The 13,474-nt window shown below is 37.8% G+C and overlaps 1 protein-coding gene across 1 annotated transcript in view; it reads right to left on the bottom strand.

Annotated features, from left to right (window-relative positions):
- Positions 1–13,474, bottom strand: part of Lpcat2 (lysophosphatidylcholine acyltransferase 2) — a 77,254-nt gene that overhangs the window by 62,777 nt on the left and 1,003 nt on the right. Inside the window, exon 2 of the mRNA XM_008830088.2 lies at positions 3,255–3,394. Coding sequence (XP_008828310.1) covers positions 3,255–3,394 — 140 coding nt within the window. The remainder of the gene's footprint in view (positions 1–3,254; positions 3,395–13,474) is intronic.

The following is a 13,474-nucleotide window of genomic DNA, read 5'->3' as shown; positions in this document are numbered from 1 at the left end:
TTAGTTATATATAATAACTATATACATGTATATACAGTCATCCCTCAGTGTTTTTAGTAAACTCCAAACCCTGGCAAATAATATCTTTGAATGCTCAAGCCTTTTATATGATATGATGTAACAGGTGCATATAAGCTATACACATTATCCTATAGACTTTATTTATAATACCTACTACAATGTAAATGCTAAGTAAATAGGTACTATACTATCATTTAGGGAATATTAATAAGTGAAAGGCATATATATGCTGAGTAGAGATACAATCATTTCTCTAAGCGTATCTGATCCTCAGTTGGTCAAATCTGTGAATGACAAACCCACTGCTACCTATATGGCACCTAGGACGAATCTAAAAACACTTTTTAGAAACTGAACTTTCTAACTAATTTTCTTAACATTCTTGTAATGATATAGTGAAAAGCTATTAACAACTAGTCACCTTGGAAGTTTCTGTGATGTTTATTTCATAAGGACAAGTGAGACACAGTAAACCAAAGTACTTTTCGAAGGGCACAGGCGAAATGTGTGCCTCCACCTTCAATTTAAATGTGAGCCCCACATTCATACAGGATCACAGAGCAGGAAGCTCGGAGGCCACCTAGCATGGAATACACTGAGCAGTGGTGGAAACAAGGCAGCCTCTGCCTCAAAGCATGCGGGGGAAGGAGAGAATCAAGCCTCTGACATCCACACATGCTGTTGCACTTGTGCGCACACACACATACACATACACACAAACACATACACTAAATTTTAAAAAATTTTAATGGTTGAGTCTGGCACCACACAGCTTCAAAATCACTTACGTGAGAGGAAACAGACATACTGGCTTAACTGACAAAAACAAAATTCGTCTAAAACAAAAGGAATAAAAAAAATTGAAGCCAGATATGAGTGCCGCACGCCTTTAATCCCAGCACTCAGGTGGCAGAAGCAGGCAGAACTCTGTGAGATGGAGGCCAGCCTGGTCTACATAGGGAGAATAGGTCGGCTGAGCTACAGGAAGGCCCTGACCCAAAAAGACCACATATATACGTATATATAGGTTAGATATATATATGTTATATGTGTGTTAGATTTATATATATTTACATGTGTGTGTGTCTGTGCGGGCAGGCGTGAGTGCGTGTGCATGTGCGTGTGCGTGTGTGTGTGTGTGTGTGTGTGTGTGTGTGTGTGAGAGAGAGAGATTTAGGGGAGCAGAAAAAGGAAGGAGTTTAAATTTTAGAAATAAGAGTCAGATCCAGACCTACCACAAGCAAGGAAGGCATTCCTCTGTTCAAGGAACACAGCAAAGGCTGAAATGCCCTTCCGTGGAATGAGGGTATCTGTATGGAAAGGGGGAGTAGTCTGGACTTACATAGGAACTCTGCTGCACACAGCTGCAAGAGTTAACTCCCAGGGTCTGGTTCCTTGAGGTCTCTTTCTCCAAGGTTATTTTCTCAGGCAGGAGGGTGAGTTATCTATAGCACTAAAGGAGACAGGTGGGCTCCATAAACAGTCTCAGTCCAGGGAGTGATCAGTTGATAAGGCTTGAGCAAGGCCAGGCTGCCAATTTAGGGCCAGTTACCAACTTTAAAGGATTTATGTCTTTCCCTAATGAGGCTTGTGGCTCTTCTGCAATTTACACATGCTATCAATGTGTGTGTGTGCGTGTGTGTGTGTGTAAATGAAAATTTTGAATATATATTTATTTTCTATATTCTTTAGCTATTCCTCTCATCATCCTAGATTTTTGTAAGCCACTATAAAACCAAAGAAATAATCTGAAAGAAATTGTAGTTCATGAAAAGCAGCCCACTAAGTATTCTTTTATACTGTACAATCTTAAGTTATAAAGCAGAAGTGTGATTTGCAAGGACTGAATTTTCTCTGGGGCACTGCCAGTGCAGGATCCAATTTTACCTCAAATCAGCTTTGTTTTTAATACTGACATTTGTTCACAGAACTAGGAACTGAACAGAAAATTGCATACTTCTATTAAAGTTTCTAGAAGAGTAGTTCTCAAAAATCTTGGAGGACCTATTTGAGATTTGGATTTAAAAACAAACAAATTATCCTTGCATATGAAAAGGGTAAGCAAACAAACAAAAACACATCGTGCACAATTTCGGAAAGTTTATCAATGTCCTAAAACAAATCTATGGATCTTCAATCTATGTAGAATCCATGGTATACACATTAAGGAGACATACATTCAATATGTACAGATGGCAAAATTTGATTCTGTTCAACAGTAATAACTTTTACTAGTAGTTTTTGTTTATTCTTGATCAGTCTGTTCTCTAGCCCCATCCTAATTGAATAATTTTTTGGAAAAGTCTCAGTACTAACTTTTGAAAATGCCAGGCTAAGTTGAGTAATAGTTAATTTTTTAATAATAACCACTAACATAATTAATAAAAAATAAAATAATTGATCTTAGTACTGCAGAAAGCGTATTGTTATCTTAGAGGAACAGAAACAAGTGTGTAAATTGAGGGAAAGCAAAAGAAAGCCAGTTATTTTGTAGTTACGATGGTTCCAGGAATAATAACCAAGTGTGTGAGTCAGACTCTGCAGTAGCATGTCACAATCCCTGATACAAGCAACTTAAAGGGGGGATTTTAGCTCATGGCTTCAGAGGTTTCTGTCCATCAGGATCAGTTCTGTTCTGGGACTAAGTGAGGCAGAGATCAAAGAAATGAGAGCATGTGCCTAGTCACCTCATGGTACACAGGAAGCACAGAAAGGGAGACACAGGACAGGGTCAGGTAAGATCTACACACACACACACACACACACACACACACACACAACTAGTGACCTGATTACTCCAACTCGGCTAGGCCCTCCTGATGTTCACCACCTTCCAATAGTACTATTATATTATGAATTCATCAAGGATTCAGTCACAGCCTTCAGGATCTAAGCACCTCTCAAAAGCCCATCAGCTGACAACCAAGCATCTAAGGGAGGCTATGGGAAACATTTCATATTAAACCATAACACAGGGACTATCAGAACCGAAGGTATATATTTTTGTAACAATTCAGAAAATAAAATGTTTTAACATTAAGAAATTACAACTAGAACAGAATACTGCTTTGCAGTAATTTCTCCATAAATCACAGGTCATTTTCATCCAAAGAGCAAACATAAACTATTAAAACTGGGTAGCAATGAGGTATAATTACTGGTCACTGACTAAAATGTAATCAAACCATATGAAGTCTTGATCTGTGTAATATTTGAGCATAATTATTTCTTACCTCCTCCAACCAGTTACTGGATGGGTGAGTTTTTCAGGGCAGCATGCTGTTGAAATGGTAGCAAATGGCCATGCCAGTAACAAAATTAATGCAACCAATAAAGCACGAATGGGAAGCAGGATAATTCCAAGAAGAATAATCTGTAAATCAAAGTCAACAGAAAAACAGATAAATGGGTATTAAATATATCACTATCATATAGAAATACATAACAGGAAAGCTTTTTGCTTCGTGTATATACTAAAGGATGAACTGATTAATTACTGTCTTGTATTAGATAGATGTAAACACACACACTTCAAGGCGTTGGACTGCTCATAAAGCTACTACATACAAAAAAAAAACAAAAAACAAAAAACAGTAGAGAAAGCCATTAGGTGACCTGATCTGTATATTCAGAAAGGGAACAACTGAGGATGCTCCTAGAACTAAGTAAAAGTCTGTTTACCTTAGCAGCCAGAGTCCTGGGACGGGTAGCCTGAATGGGATTGCAAACTAAGCAGGTTATAGGCCCTTAGGTCCCAGCTACTTCTAAGGCAGAGGCAGGAGGAGCGTTCAAGGACTGCCTAAGATACAAAGTAAGGGAGCAGGATCTTAGCTCAGTAGTAGAGTGATTGCCTAGCATACACAAGCTCTCTGGGTTTGATCCTGTCAAGGCAAAACATAAAGCAAGCAGGCGTTAGCAAGGTAAGAGAGCTAAGTTGGTTTTTGAAAGATTAAAACATAGACGCATGTGAATAAAAACATCAGTGTAAGAAGAATTGCACTGCTTTATATGCCTGCCAGGTCTTTGTAACTAAGCAATAAGGAATTGGAAGAGAAAATAAAGACAAATAAATAAGAATTAAAAAGTACATAAATAAGAACAGTAAATAGTATGTGAATGCTTCCTACGTATCAAGCATTCTAAGGAAATGGCACACAGTGATAGACTTAGTTCTTAGAGTCTTCATCGTCTTACATAAAAACAATGACAAAAGAGATAAATCCATTTGCTTAATAAAACCCTATAATTAGTGTCAGAACAGGCTACGAACCAGATTTAGTTATAAAGCTTTGCTCCTAATCCTTACACCAAACAGCTTTTTACATGAATAAAGTCATTATGTATAATACTTTATTTTTTCCTGTAAGTCAAATGCATGATTCGCAGAGTACCACCTTTCTTCTGCCTCTGTTGGTCTTTATATGAATCTGAACATCATCACACTACTTACAAAAATGCCCAAATATTCTAGTTATCTGACCTTTGCTGTTGTCTTAATTGAATTTTGCAAGTAGCATTTTAAATCACATGTGGTATATGTTTTCTCATTTTTTTCTCTTTCAACGTTTTTGAAGACTCTTCTAGATCCTTTGTATTTCCATTTATGTTTAGAATTAGACAGTTTTCACACACATATAAGCCTATTAAGATTTTTATTAAGGTCTCAATGAATCTGTACATAATTTGGAAGGAATTGTCATCCTAATAATACTGGTTTTTCCAGTTCATGAATATATCTTTCCATTTCTCAATAATTCCTCAGAGGAGTATTTTATTGTTTCCACTGTAGTGGCCAGACGTGCTCTTGGCTAAATATACTCTTAAGTAATTAATATCATTTTTTATTATCATATATAAGATTATGTCTGTCTCATTAATTATTTATTGCTTGCTGCTGGGATATAAACTCCAAACTGATTCTAAAGTTTTGACCACGCCCTCACCAACTTTGCTTGTTTTGTAGATTTCTTAGGAAATTCTTGTACAATCACTCACCTATAAATAAAAATAACACAGGCCTAATATTTTCTTTCTAACCTAACTACCTTTTTTTCTAGCTTTATTGAACAGGACGGAATCGCAGTCCAGTGTTAAACAAAAATGCTAAATAAGATATGATTTTTGTTGGCTACATTTGGCAATGCAGGTTTTACTAACTACAAATAGTTCACAGATGTCCTGTATCTGATTAAGATACTTCCATCTCACTCCTGTTTTACTGAGGATTTTGTCAAGTGTGTTAACTGAATTTCAACATTTTACTCAGATGATCATATGCTTTTAATCATATATTCTGATAAAATATATTGAAAATGAATTTTTATTATATGTAATCAAGCTTATATTCCTGGGATAAATCAAACTTGGATATACTATATTGTTCTTTCCACATATTGCTCTATTTGACTTTTGCTATGGGCTCTCACAACTATGATCATGAAGGATCATGAAGGTTTGTAATTTTTTCCTTGTAATAACTTTTTGAGATTTGGTGATCAGGTGTGTTTTATCATATTGCTAAATGTTTGACAATTCACAAGTAAATTATCTTGACAAGGAGTTTTCATTAAATCTCTCTCTCTCTCTCTCTCTCTCTCTCTCTCTCTCTCTAAGATGCATGTGTATATAAGGTGGTATGAAAGATTCAGATTCTTTCAAAACCATCTGCTTATACTTTCTACATCTTCTACCCACTTTGATACCTGGACTCTTGTCCATTTCTTATAATTTTTATAGATGTGCAATTTTATTTTATTTTAGTGAGTTTAGCTTAGTATTTTGAGATAGGATCTCCCTGTAGTCCCAGCTGGCCTGGAACTCCCTGTGTAGACCAAGCTGGCCTCATTCTCATAGATATCTCCCTGCCTCTGCCTCCAAGTGCCAGTTACTAAAAGCGTGCACCACCATGTCTGGCTTCTTTCTTGGATTTTTCAAATTGCTGATATTATTCCTTACTAGCCATGTGGCATATAATGATATGTGCTTTTAAGTCCCTGAGGTCAATGATTCATATTTTCCCTTGTTTTATCAGTCTTGGTAGCAATTTCTTCATTTTATTAATCTAGTCTATTAATATATTAGTCAAATGTTTGATTTTGTTAATTATCTCTGTGGTTTATTTTCTGTTTCATTAACTAGTGCTCTTATATTGATTTCCTTTTAAAGATCTATTTTGTTAGTTTTTTCTTCATCTAACTCTTGAAAGTAAAAGCACAAATCATGAGTTTTAAACCTTTCTTTTCTTTTTTTCTTTTGAGACAGGGTCTCATCATATATTTCTGGTTGTTCTAGAACTTACTATGTAAGACACACTGGCTTTGAACTCACAGATTCACCTGCTTCTGCCTCCTGAGTGTTAGGATTAAAGGTATGCATCACCATGCCCAGTACCTGTCTTTAAAATATTTAAAGCTATTAATTTACCTCAAAGCACTGCTTTAACTGCATCCCACAATTTTGATATATTGCATCATCTTCCATTTAGTTTAAATTTTTTCATGATTTTATGATTTCTTTTGACACAGAGACCATTTAAAAGTATATTGCTTAAATTCTAAATGTGTGAGGATTTTTGTTCTTTCTTAAATCTTTGTGCTTTTAATTTCTAAAACAATTTGTTATAGTTGGAGAGTATAGTCTGTAGTGTGTTAATTTTGTTTTAAGACTTCTTTTCACCCAATAATTGGCCTGTTTTGGTAAGTACTCTGTGTGTACTCCTGCAGTTGTAGGTGACAGTATCCTACAAATACCAATTTATTAATTTAACTCTCACATTTAGTACTTTTATCCACTTTAGGATGTTTTATATGTCAGTAGGTGAAAACTCAATTTCATTTTCTTGCAGAATCAATCTGTTTGTCCCAGACCACTTTTTTGGAAAAAAAAAAAAAAAAAAAGTCTTTCTCTATTGAATCGTTCTAACACTCTTGTAGAAAATCAATGTCGACAAATACATGTTTTTTTCTGAACCCAGTTTTCTCCCATTTGTAAAATTTATATTCGTTGTCATGTGCGACTATTGAAGTCTCTGATTGATTTGATTCATGGTCAGTTACTGAACAGACAGGGCTTTCTGTAAGTGCCAGGAATTAAGAAATTTTCCAGTACATGTGAAGCGTTTCTGTTGTGCATACTAGGGCACATCTCAATTCTTAGCTCAATGGCAATTCATACCTGCTGCATAAAAGAACCTCAAGGTAGTCAGAAATGAGATCTTAGGGCATTCCTGGATCATTTCAGAGCATGTGCACAACTTTGGAAAGGTAGACAGGCCTACACATGTTAGCTGCCATCTAAACATCTAGGAATACTTGTCATTTCAAAATCCCTTATGGACATCTAATCCTGTCTTTTTCTTGCAAGATTTTTAGTTAGCCAATTAACTGTTTGTGCCCATTATTATTTACTGTCCTAGGCAGCTGTAATGTTTCTTTACTTTTAAAAATATATTTATTTTATGTGTATGTGTGTGTGCCTGAGTGTATGTATATATACTATGTGTACACAAGTGCCCATAGACACAGGAAGAGGGTGTCATATCCCCTGGAACTGGAGTTATAGGCAGTTATGAGCCACCTAATGTAGGTGCTGGGAACAGAATCCTGGTCCTCCGCAAGAGCCACAAGCGCTCTTGACTGTGGAGTCATCTCTCCAGCTCCCAGTAGCTATAATGTTAAACAACTATTTCTGATTAGTTTTGAAAACACTCCTGAGAAATGGCTAACTTCACTGGCTGAATGCAGTCTTGAAAATGCAATTTTTCCAAGCATCACTGGCAGGGTCAGATGATAGCATTTCTTTATGACAGGGTTTTGAAGGGATCCCCAACCCTATTCTTCTTCTCTTACTGGCTGCCAGGCTGCTGGTTTGCAACCAAGGCTACAAGCTGTTGGTTTTCAAGAGCTGAAGGGGGCACATGAGAATAAGTTAACCTGTTGCAAAGCTTAATGTTCTTACCAAGAGTCAGCACTTCTTTTTCTTGAATAAATGCACCTTAGATTGCTGAAAATCTTTGGTTAATTTTCAGAGCTATGACAAATGGCTTTCATTTCTTTTTTATTTTTTGCCAATGCTCTCATTGCCGTTATGGAGGAAGGTTTTGAGAAGTCCTTACTTTACCATTTCTGCTGATGCTGCATCTTAATTTTTTCATTCTGCTTTTAGATTGAATAATTTCTGATGATCTTTTCAAGCTCGCTGATCCTTTCTTTTACCATTTCCTATATGCTGTTAGGTTCATTCAGTGAATTTAGATATAATAGCTTTTAGTTTTAGAATTTCATTTGGTTGCCCTTTACAGTTTCCATTCCTATACAGAGCTCACTCTATTTATTGTGACATTCTTTTCCTTTAAGTCCTTGAGCTACTTTACAAGATCTATTTTAAGTTTTTATATGTAAAATCCTACAAATGGTCATTTTAGGGTCTATTTTTATAAACCTACTTCTGTAAGTCATTTAAGTCCACTTTTTCTCTTGAAAATGCTAGGTAGCATTTTTCTATTTCTTTGAAGCTCTCAAATTGTTTTTATACTGTCTACTTTGAACAATATATTGCAGACATTAAATTCTGTTATCTTCCTCTGAAGTGTTGATTTCTTTTTTCCCTATTGGGTAAACAAAATTTTGGCCAATTATTCAAACATTAGGGTGGGAGTGTTCACATTTTGCTAGGGAAAACTTTCTGGACTTTGTCCTAATACAGACTGAAGCTTTAGTCCTAGGACGTAACTTTTCTCCAAAGGAGAATAGGGTTTTCATGCAAAATGAGAGGTGTTTACCAGCACCCTCTTACTTGGTGTGACTCAGCAATCTCTGTGATAATCACCAGCTAAAAGTTCACCCTGCTAGCGGCTGTTTTCTAGTAGCATCCCTGAAGGCTCTGTGGAAAATACACAATTCAGGGATCAGCCAAGGGTTAGAGGGGCATTTACATGCAAATTTGAGGGCTCCTTTAGGTTCCTACCTTCTGGGACCTTTCTCCCTCAATTCTAGCCATTCTGATAGCTCTAAACTCTTCCTCAAAGACTGAGAGCTTCTTGGAATTTCCTTGCATGGTCTCAAGAGAGAATGTTCAGGAAAAAAGAGGAATAAAAGGAAATTTCAAACAGTAACAGTATTTTTCTTTCAAGGAACAAATCTCATCTAGTTTAACTTTTTTTTCTCCACAGTGCCTTCATAGGAGTTTTTCTGTTTTGACCAGGGTTTATAAGTGTTATCTATGGGAAGACTTGGCTGACATAAGCTATGCCACCACTCCTGGGTCCAAACTCACGTTGTTAAACTTTTCTTCTCATGAAAACTCTGCTATCATTATATTGTCTATCAAATAAAACTGGGATAATGTAATACATGTAAGAACTCCAGAACTATCACAAGAAGGATTTTCTTGAAGTTCTATGCACATTTGTAGTGGTTTCTGTAATGAAGCTTAGGAACAGTACTATGTGGATAACTAGGGTTCCTAAGTGATGGCTGATGTCTGGCCAAGATTCTTCTAAAAGCTCTCAGTAATAAAAAGTCCAAGAGATAATCTTGCTTGCCAGAAAAATGCATACAGAGACCCCAAATAAAGAGACAGAGTGAGGTTAGTGCATATTCATTTAAGACTCACTCATATCCACACTAAGCAACCAATACGGATTTTAATTGAACAAGCTGCCGAACACTGGACTTTTTTTCTTGTGCTACTTTTGAGATTTGCAACGAATGAGAGTATTTAACAGTAAACTGACTTTAAGGTACCTCTGACAAATTAAGAGGACTCTCATCACATTTCCATTTGATAACTGTCGACAGAGGACTTCTCTTTCTGGCTTTCCTTCATAGCACTTACTACAAAGTTTAATTACATACTTTTTAAATTGTTTTTTACTTTTCTCGGTGAAATATAAGCTTTAAATGGGAATGATTCCTTCTCTTGTTCACTGCTCTATGTCCAGAGAGCTATATTTAGTATATTGCAGGCACTCAACAAATATTTTTGATATAAGTAAATGATCCCTTAACTATAACCAACCGTTTTAATTCTATTATCTGTTGAGGAAATTAAAACTAGGGTTACTTTTTTCTACCTGGTTCCCTTTACGTTTTCCATTTCTCTGCAGAGCTCACTCTGACAAAGTAGCATAGAACCCACAAATAGTTAAAAACCACACAAACAGAAGACCAAGGATAAGTGTCAAGTTTAAGACCTATAATGAAAGGCTAGTGACAACAAGACGTCAATCGTCATTCATAATAAACTTAGTCTGGATCAAGTATATCAAGTCATACTTATGTAAAAGATATCCACATTTTAAACTACATGGTATAAGCATTATTTTGCCATGCTTATTCAAATTTTCCCTTTCCCTTTATCATTAAAGCTACTGAAACATCTGTGGTGACACTACTCATCATGGATTAAAGAAGGAAAAATAAATGCCCAACCAATTCAAACCAAGTAGCAAATTTTAAGTACAGTATATGATTGTGGACAAGTAGCAGAACTTGATTCTGAGATCAGCAAACTAGACTACATTACGTCACATATTATCTCACTTAATTTTAACCTTCCTTTGAAAATTTTCAATTTAATAGATGAAAAAAATGTAATAGACAAAGGAAGTTGAATGACTTGTCTAAAGTCACAGAACTAACAAGTGACTACTAATCATTTAAAAAGGGGGTGTGACAGGGGCTGGAGAGATGGCTCCGTGGTTAAGAGCACTGACTGCTCTTGCAGAGGACCCGGGTTCAATTCCCAGCACCCACATGGTGGCTACAAACCATCTTTAACTCCAGTTCCAAGGGAATCCGAAGGCCTCTTCCGACCTCCACGGAATTGCATGACATGTGTGCACTCACATACACGCAGGCAATACACTCATACATATAAAATTTAAAAAGTAATAAATAAAATATTAAAAAATAATTTAAAAAATTTAAAAACGGGGGGGGTAAAGAAAAAGGAAAACCTATGAGAATCCTGAGTCTATTTATTTATCTATTATACAATTTAAGGTGTCTCAAGGTCATTGGTGTGTTAATAAGAGGACTATTACTGCCTTCAGTGGGGGTAGAAATTGCAGGTTATGAGTGGGGTTACTGTTCAGGACTGACTGGCCAGCTACTCCAGAATAAAGAGGCAGGTTGAACTAAGCTGTAAGCTGAGACATTTAACTCAGGTTTCAACAGACTACAAGCACCTCTTCATGAGATTGAGACCAACGTAACAGTAGAGACACAACAACTTGGGTCTGGGATGAATAACTAGGGGTCTTGTGACTATTGATGGCTGACAAAGATGCAGTAGACTAAGACAATGCTTCGCTCAAGGCCAACAAGTAGTGTCAGACATGATCCTGGTTATGGGCCATTTTAATTGTGTGGAAGCGAATGGAGCCTCAAAAGGGAACAAGGCACAAGGGAAGGTAGAAAACTGAGGGCAGCAAGAGTGATCCAGGTTTGATTGGCTACGTTTCTTCTCCAGGGCTTACCCACTCCTCACCGGGCCAAGGGCCTATAGTTCTCAGAGTTCTTAGCTTTTCTATGTTCCGGTGATTACAAAGTCTAATAATCAGGGATGGGGAGATGCTTCAGTGCTTAAAAGCATTTGCTGCTCTTCCAGAGGACCCGGGTTCCATTCCTAGCACCTCCATGGCAGCTAACAATGATCTATAAGTCCAGTTCCAGCAGATCTGGTGCCTTCTTCTGGCCTCCCTGGGCCCTGCATGCACATCATGCCCTTATATGCAGATAAAACACTCATAGACACAAAATCAAAATAAATATATGTAAAAAAAAATACTCTATTCAAGGCACAATACAAATATTTAAATATGACACTTTGAGCCTCCCTCCAAACTATAAAACCAAATAGAAGGCATGTTTTTATTTAAATGAAATAGCTCAATTGTCTAAATTTAATCTTAAGGATGGTCAAGTGTTGCAGATAGTGCAGATAAAGACCAACTTTAAAACTTTTAGTTTATTTTGTTATTTTTATTTTATATGTATGATCGCATTGCCTGCACATATGTAAGTGCACCTGTGTCATGCAATGCCCGTGGAGGTCAGAAGAGGGTATTGGATCCCCTGGAACTGGAGTTACCAACAATTGTTAGCCACCATGTGGGTGCTGGGAACCCAGGTACTCTGTAAGAGCAGCCAGTGCTCTTAACCACTGAGCCACCTCTCCAGCCTCCATAAAAACTTTTAGTTTCTTTAGAAGGAGACATTTCTACATTCTTTATCTTCCTCTTCCTCTCATACCTTTCTTCATTACTCTAACCACCACTCCATAGCACTTGGCTTAGTACTGAATAGGTCCCCTCTATAAAGGCCACTAGTACTAGAACTGCATACAGAAAGACGGCAAAATTATCATTACTTCAATCCACAATAACGAAAGTTGTGAGGCTAGGAAAACATCAACATTATTTTTTCTTGCAAAATGGACGAGACAAATGCAGTTTTTCATAATCTATCTTGTTCTCTAATCATTAGCCTCACCAAAGAGGAAGTGAAGAGCAAGCAGAACAGCTAATGGTAAAAGCAGCCCTTCACAAGATAAAGACAGCTTCCTTTGCAAAAATAGTGGTTTTTAACAATGGAAGACAGTTGGGCTACCTCTCATGTCATCTTTGAATCTAGAAAAACATGCTGAGTGAAGACTGATTCAAATAAAAAAGCTCGTGACCACCTTGACCTGACTCCCCTGTTACCTCTTTCTTTGCTTCTGATTTACACCCTGGCTGCTCCTGCTCAGTAGATCACTGGAGCCTGACCTGTGGTTCCAAGGTTAGACCAAGACTCTCTGTCTTCTTGTTCACTCTACCCAGCCCAGGTAGATTGCCTCCTCTCCTTCCTAAAGGCATAAAAAGGGTATCCAGAACCCACTTTCCCGTGGTAGTTCTGTCTTCGCTCCCCCAAACTGAAGTCAAATTCCCTGGCCAATTCATGCCCTTCTTGGGCAAAGAGTGGTCCCCCTATTCGGAATCCTCCTTTTAGACAGGCCTTATCCGTTCCATCCCGGCCCGTCGTGCCATCCCGTCTCATCCCGAGTGCCCTCAACTCTCACATCCTTCTCTGCCCCTTGTGGCCCTTTCCTCTCAGGCTCACAGCTTTTCTTACCTTTTACTTGCCAGACCCCACGCCTCACACAGAGATCCCAGGCTGGAGGCTAGGGATGCCCTCAGATGCCTCCCAATCATACTTTTAATCCCTGACACTTCCTGGATCAGATCCTGACTTCAAGGTTCAAAACGTGATCCCTTGGGAGTTACCCCTCTCAGACCCCTCAGACCAGATCCCCTCCTACGCCTCCGAGGTCGGACCCGTAATCCCTGGGATTCCACAATAGGACCCTCAGCCCCTCAACCTCCCTGCCCTCCCCTCATCCCCCGGTCCTCCCCTCATACCCCCCGCGTCCTCCCCTCACACTCCCTGCCTTCCCCTCATCCTCCACGTCC

This window comes from Nannospalax galili, unplaced genomic scaffold (assembly GCF_000622305.1).
Source record: "Nannospalax galili isolate Female #2095 unplaced genomic scaffold, S.galili_v1.0 scaffold274, whole genome shotgun sequence".
In the NCBI taxonomy this organism is placed as follows: Eukaryota; Metazoa; Chordata; class Mammalia; order Rodentia; family Spalacidae; genus Nannospalax; species Nannospalax galili.
Note: the sequence above shows the minus strand (reverse complement) of the source record. Positions and strands in the feature narration are given on the sequence as shown.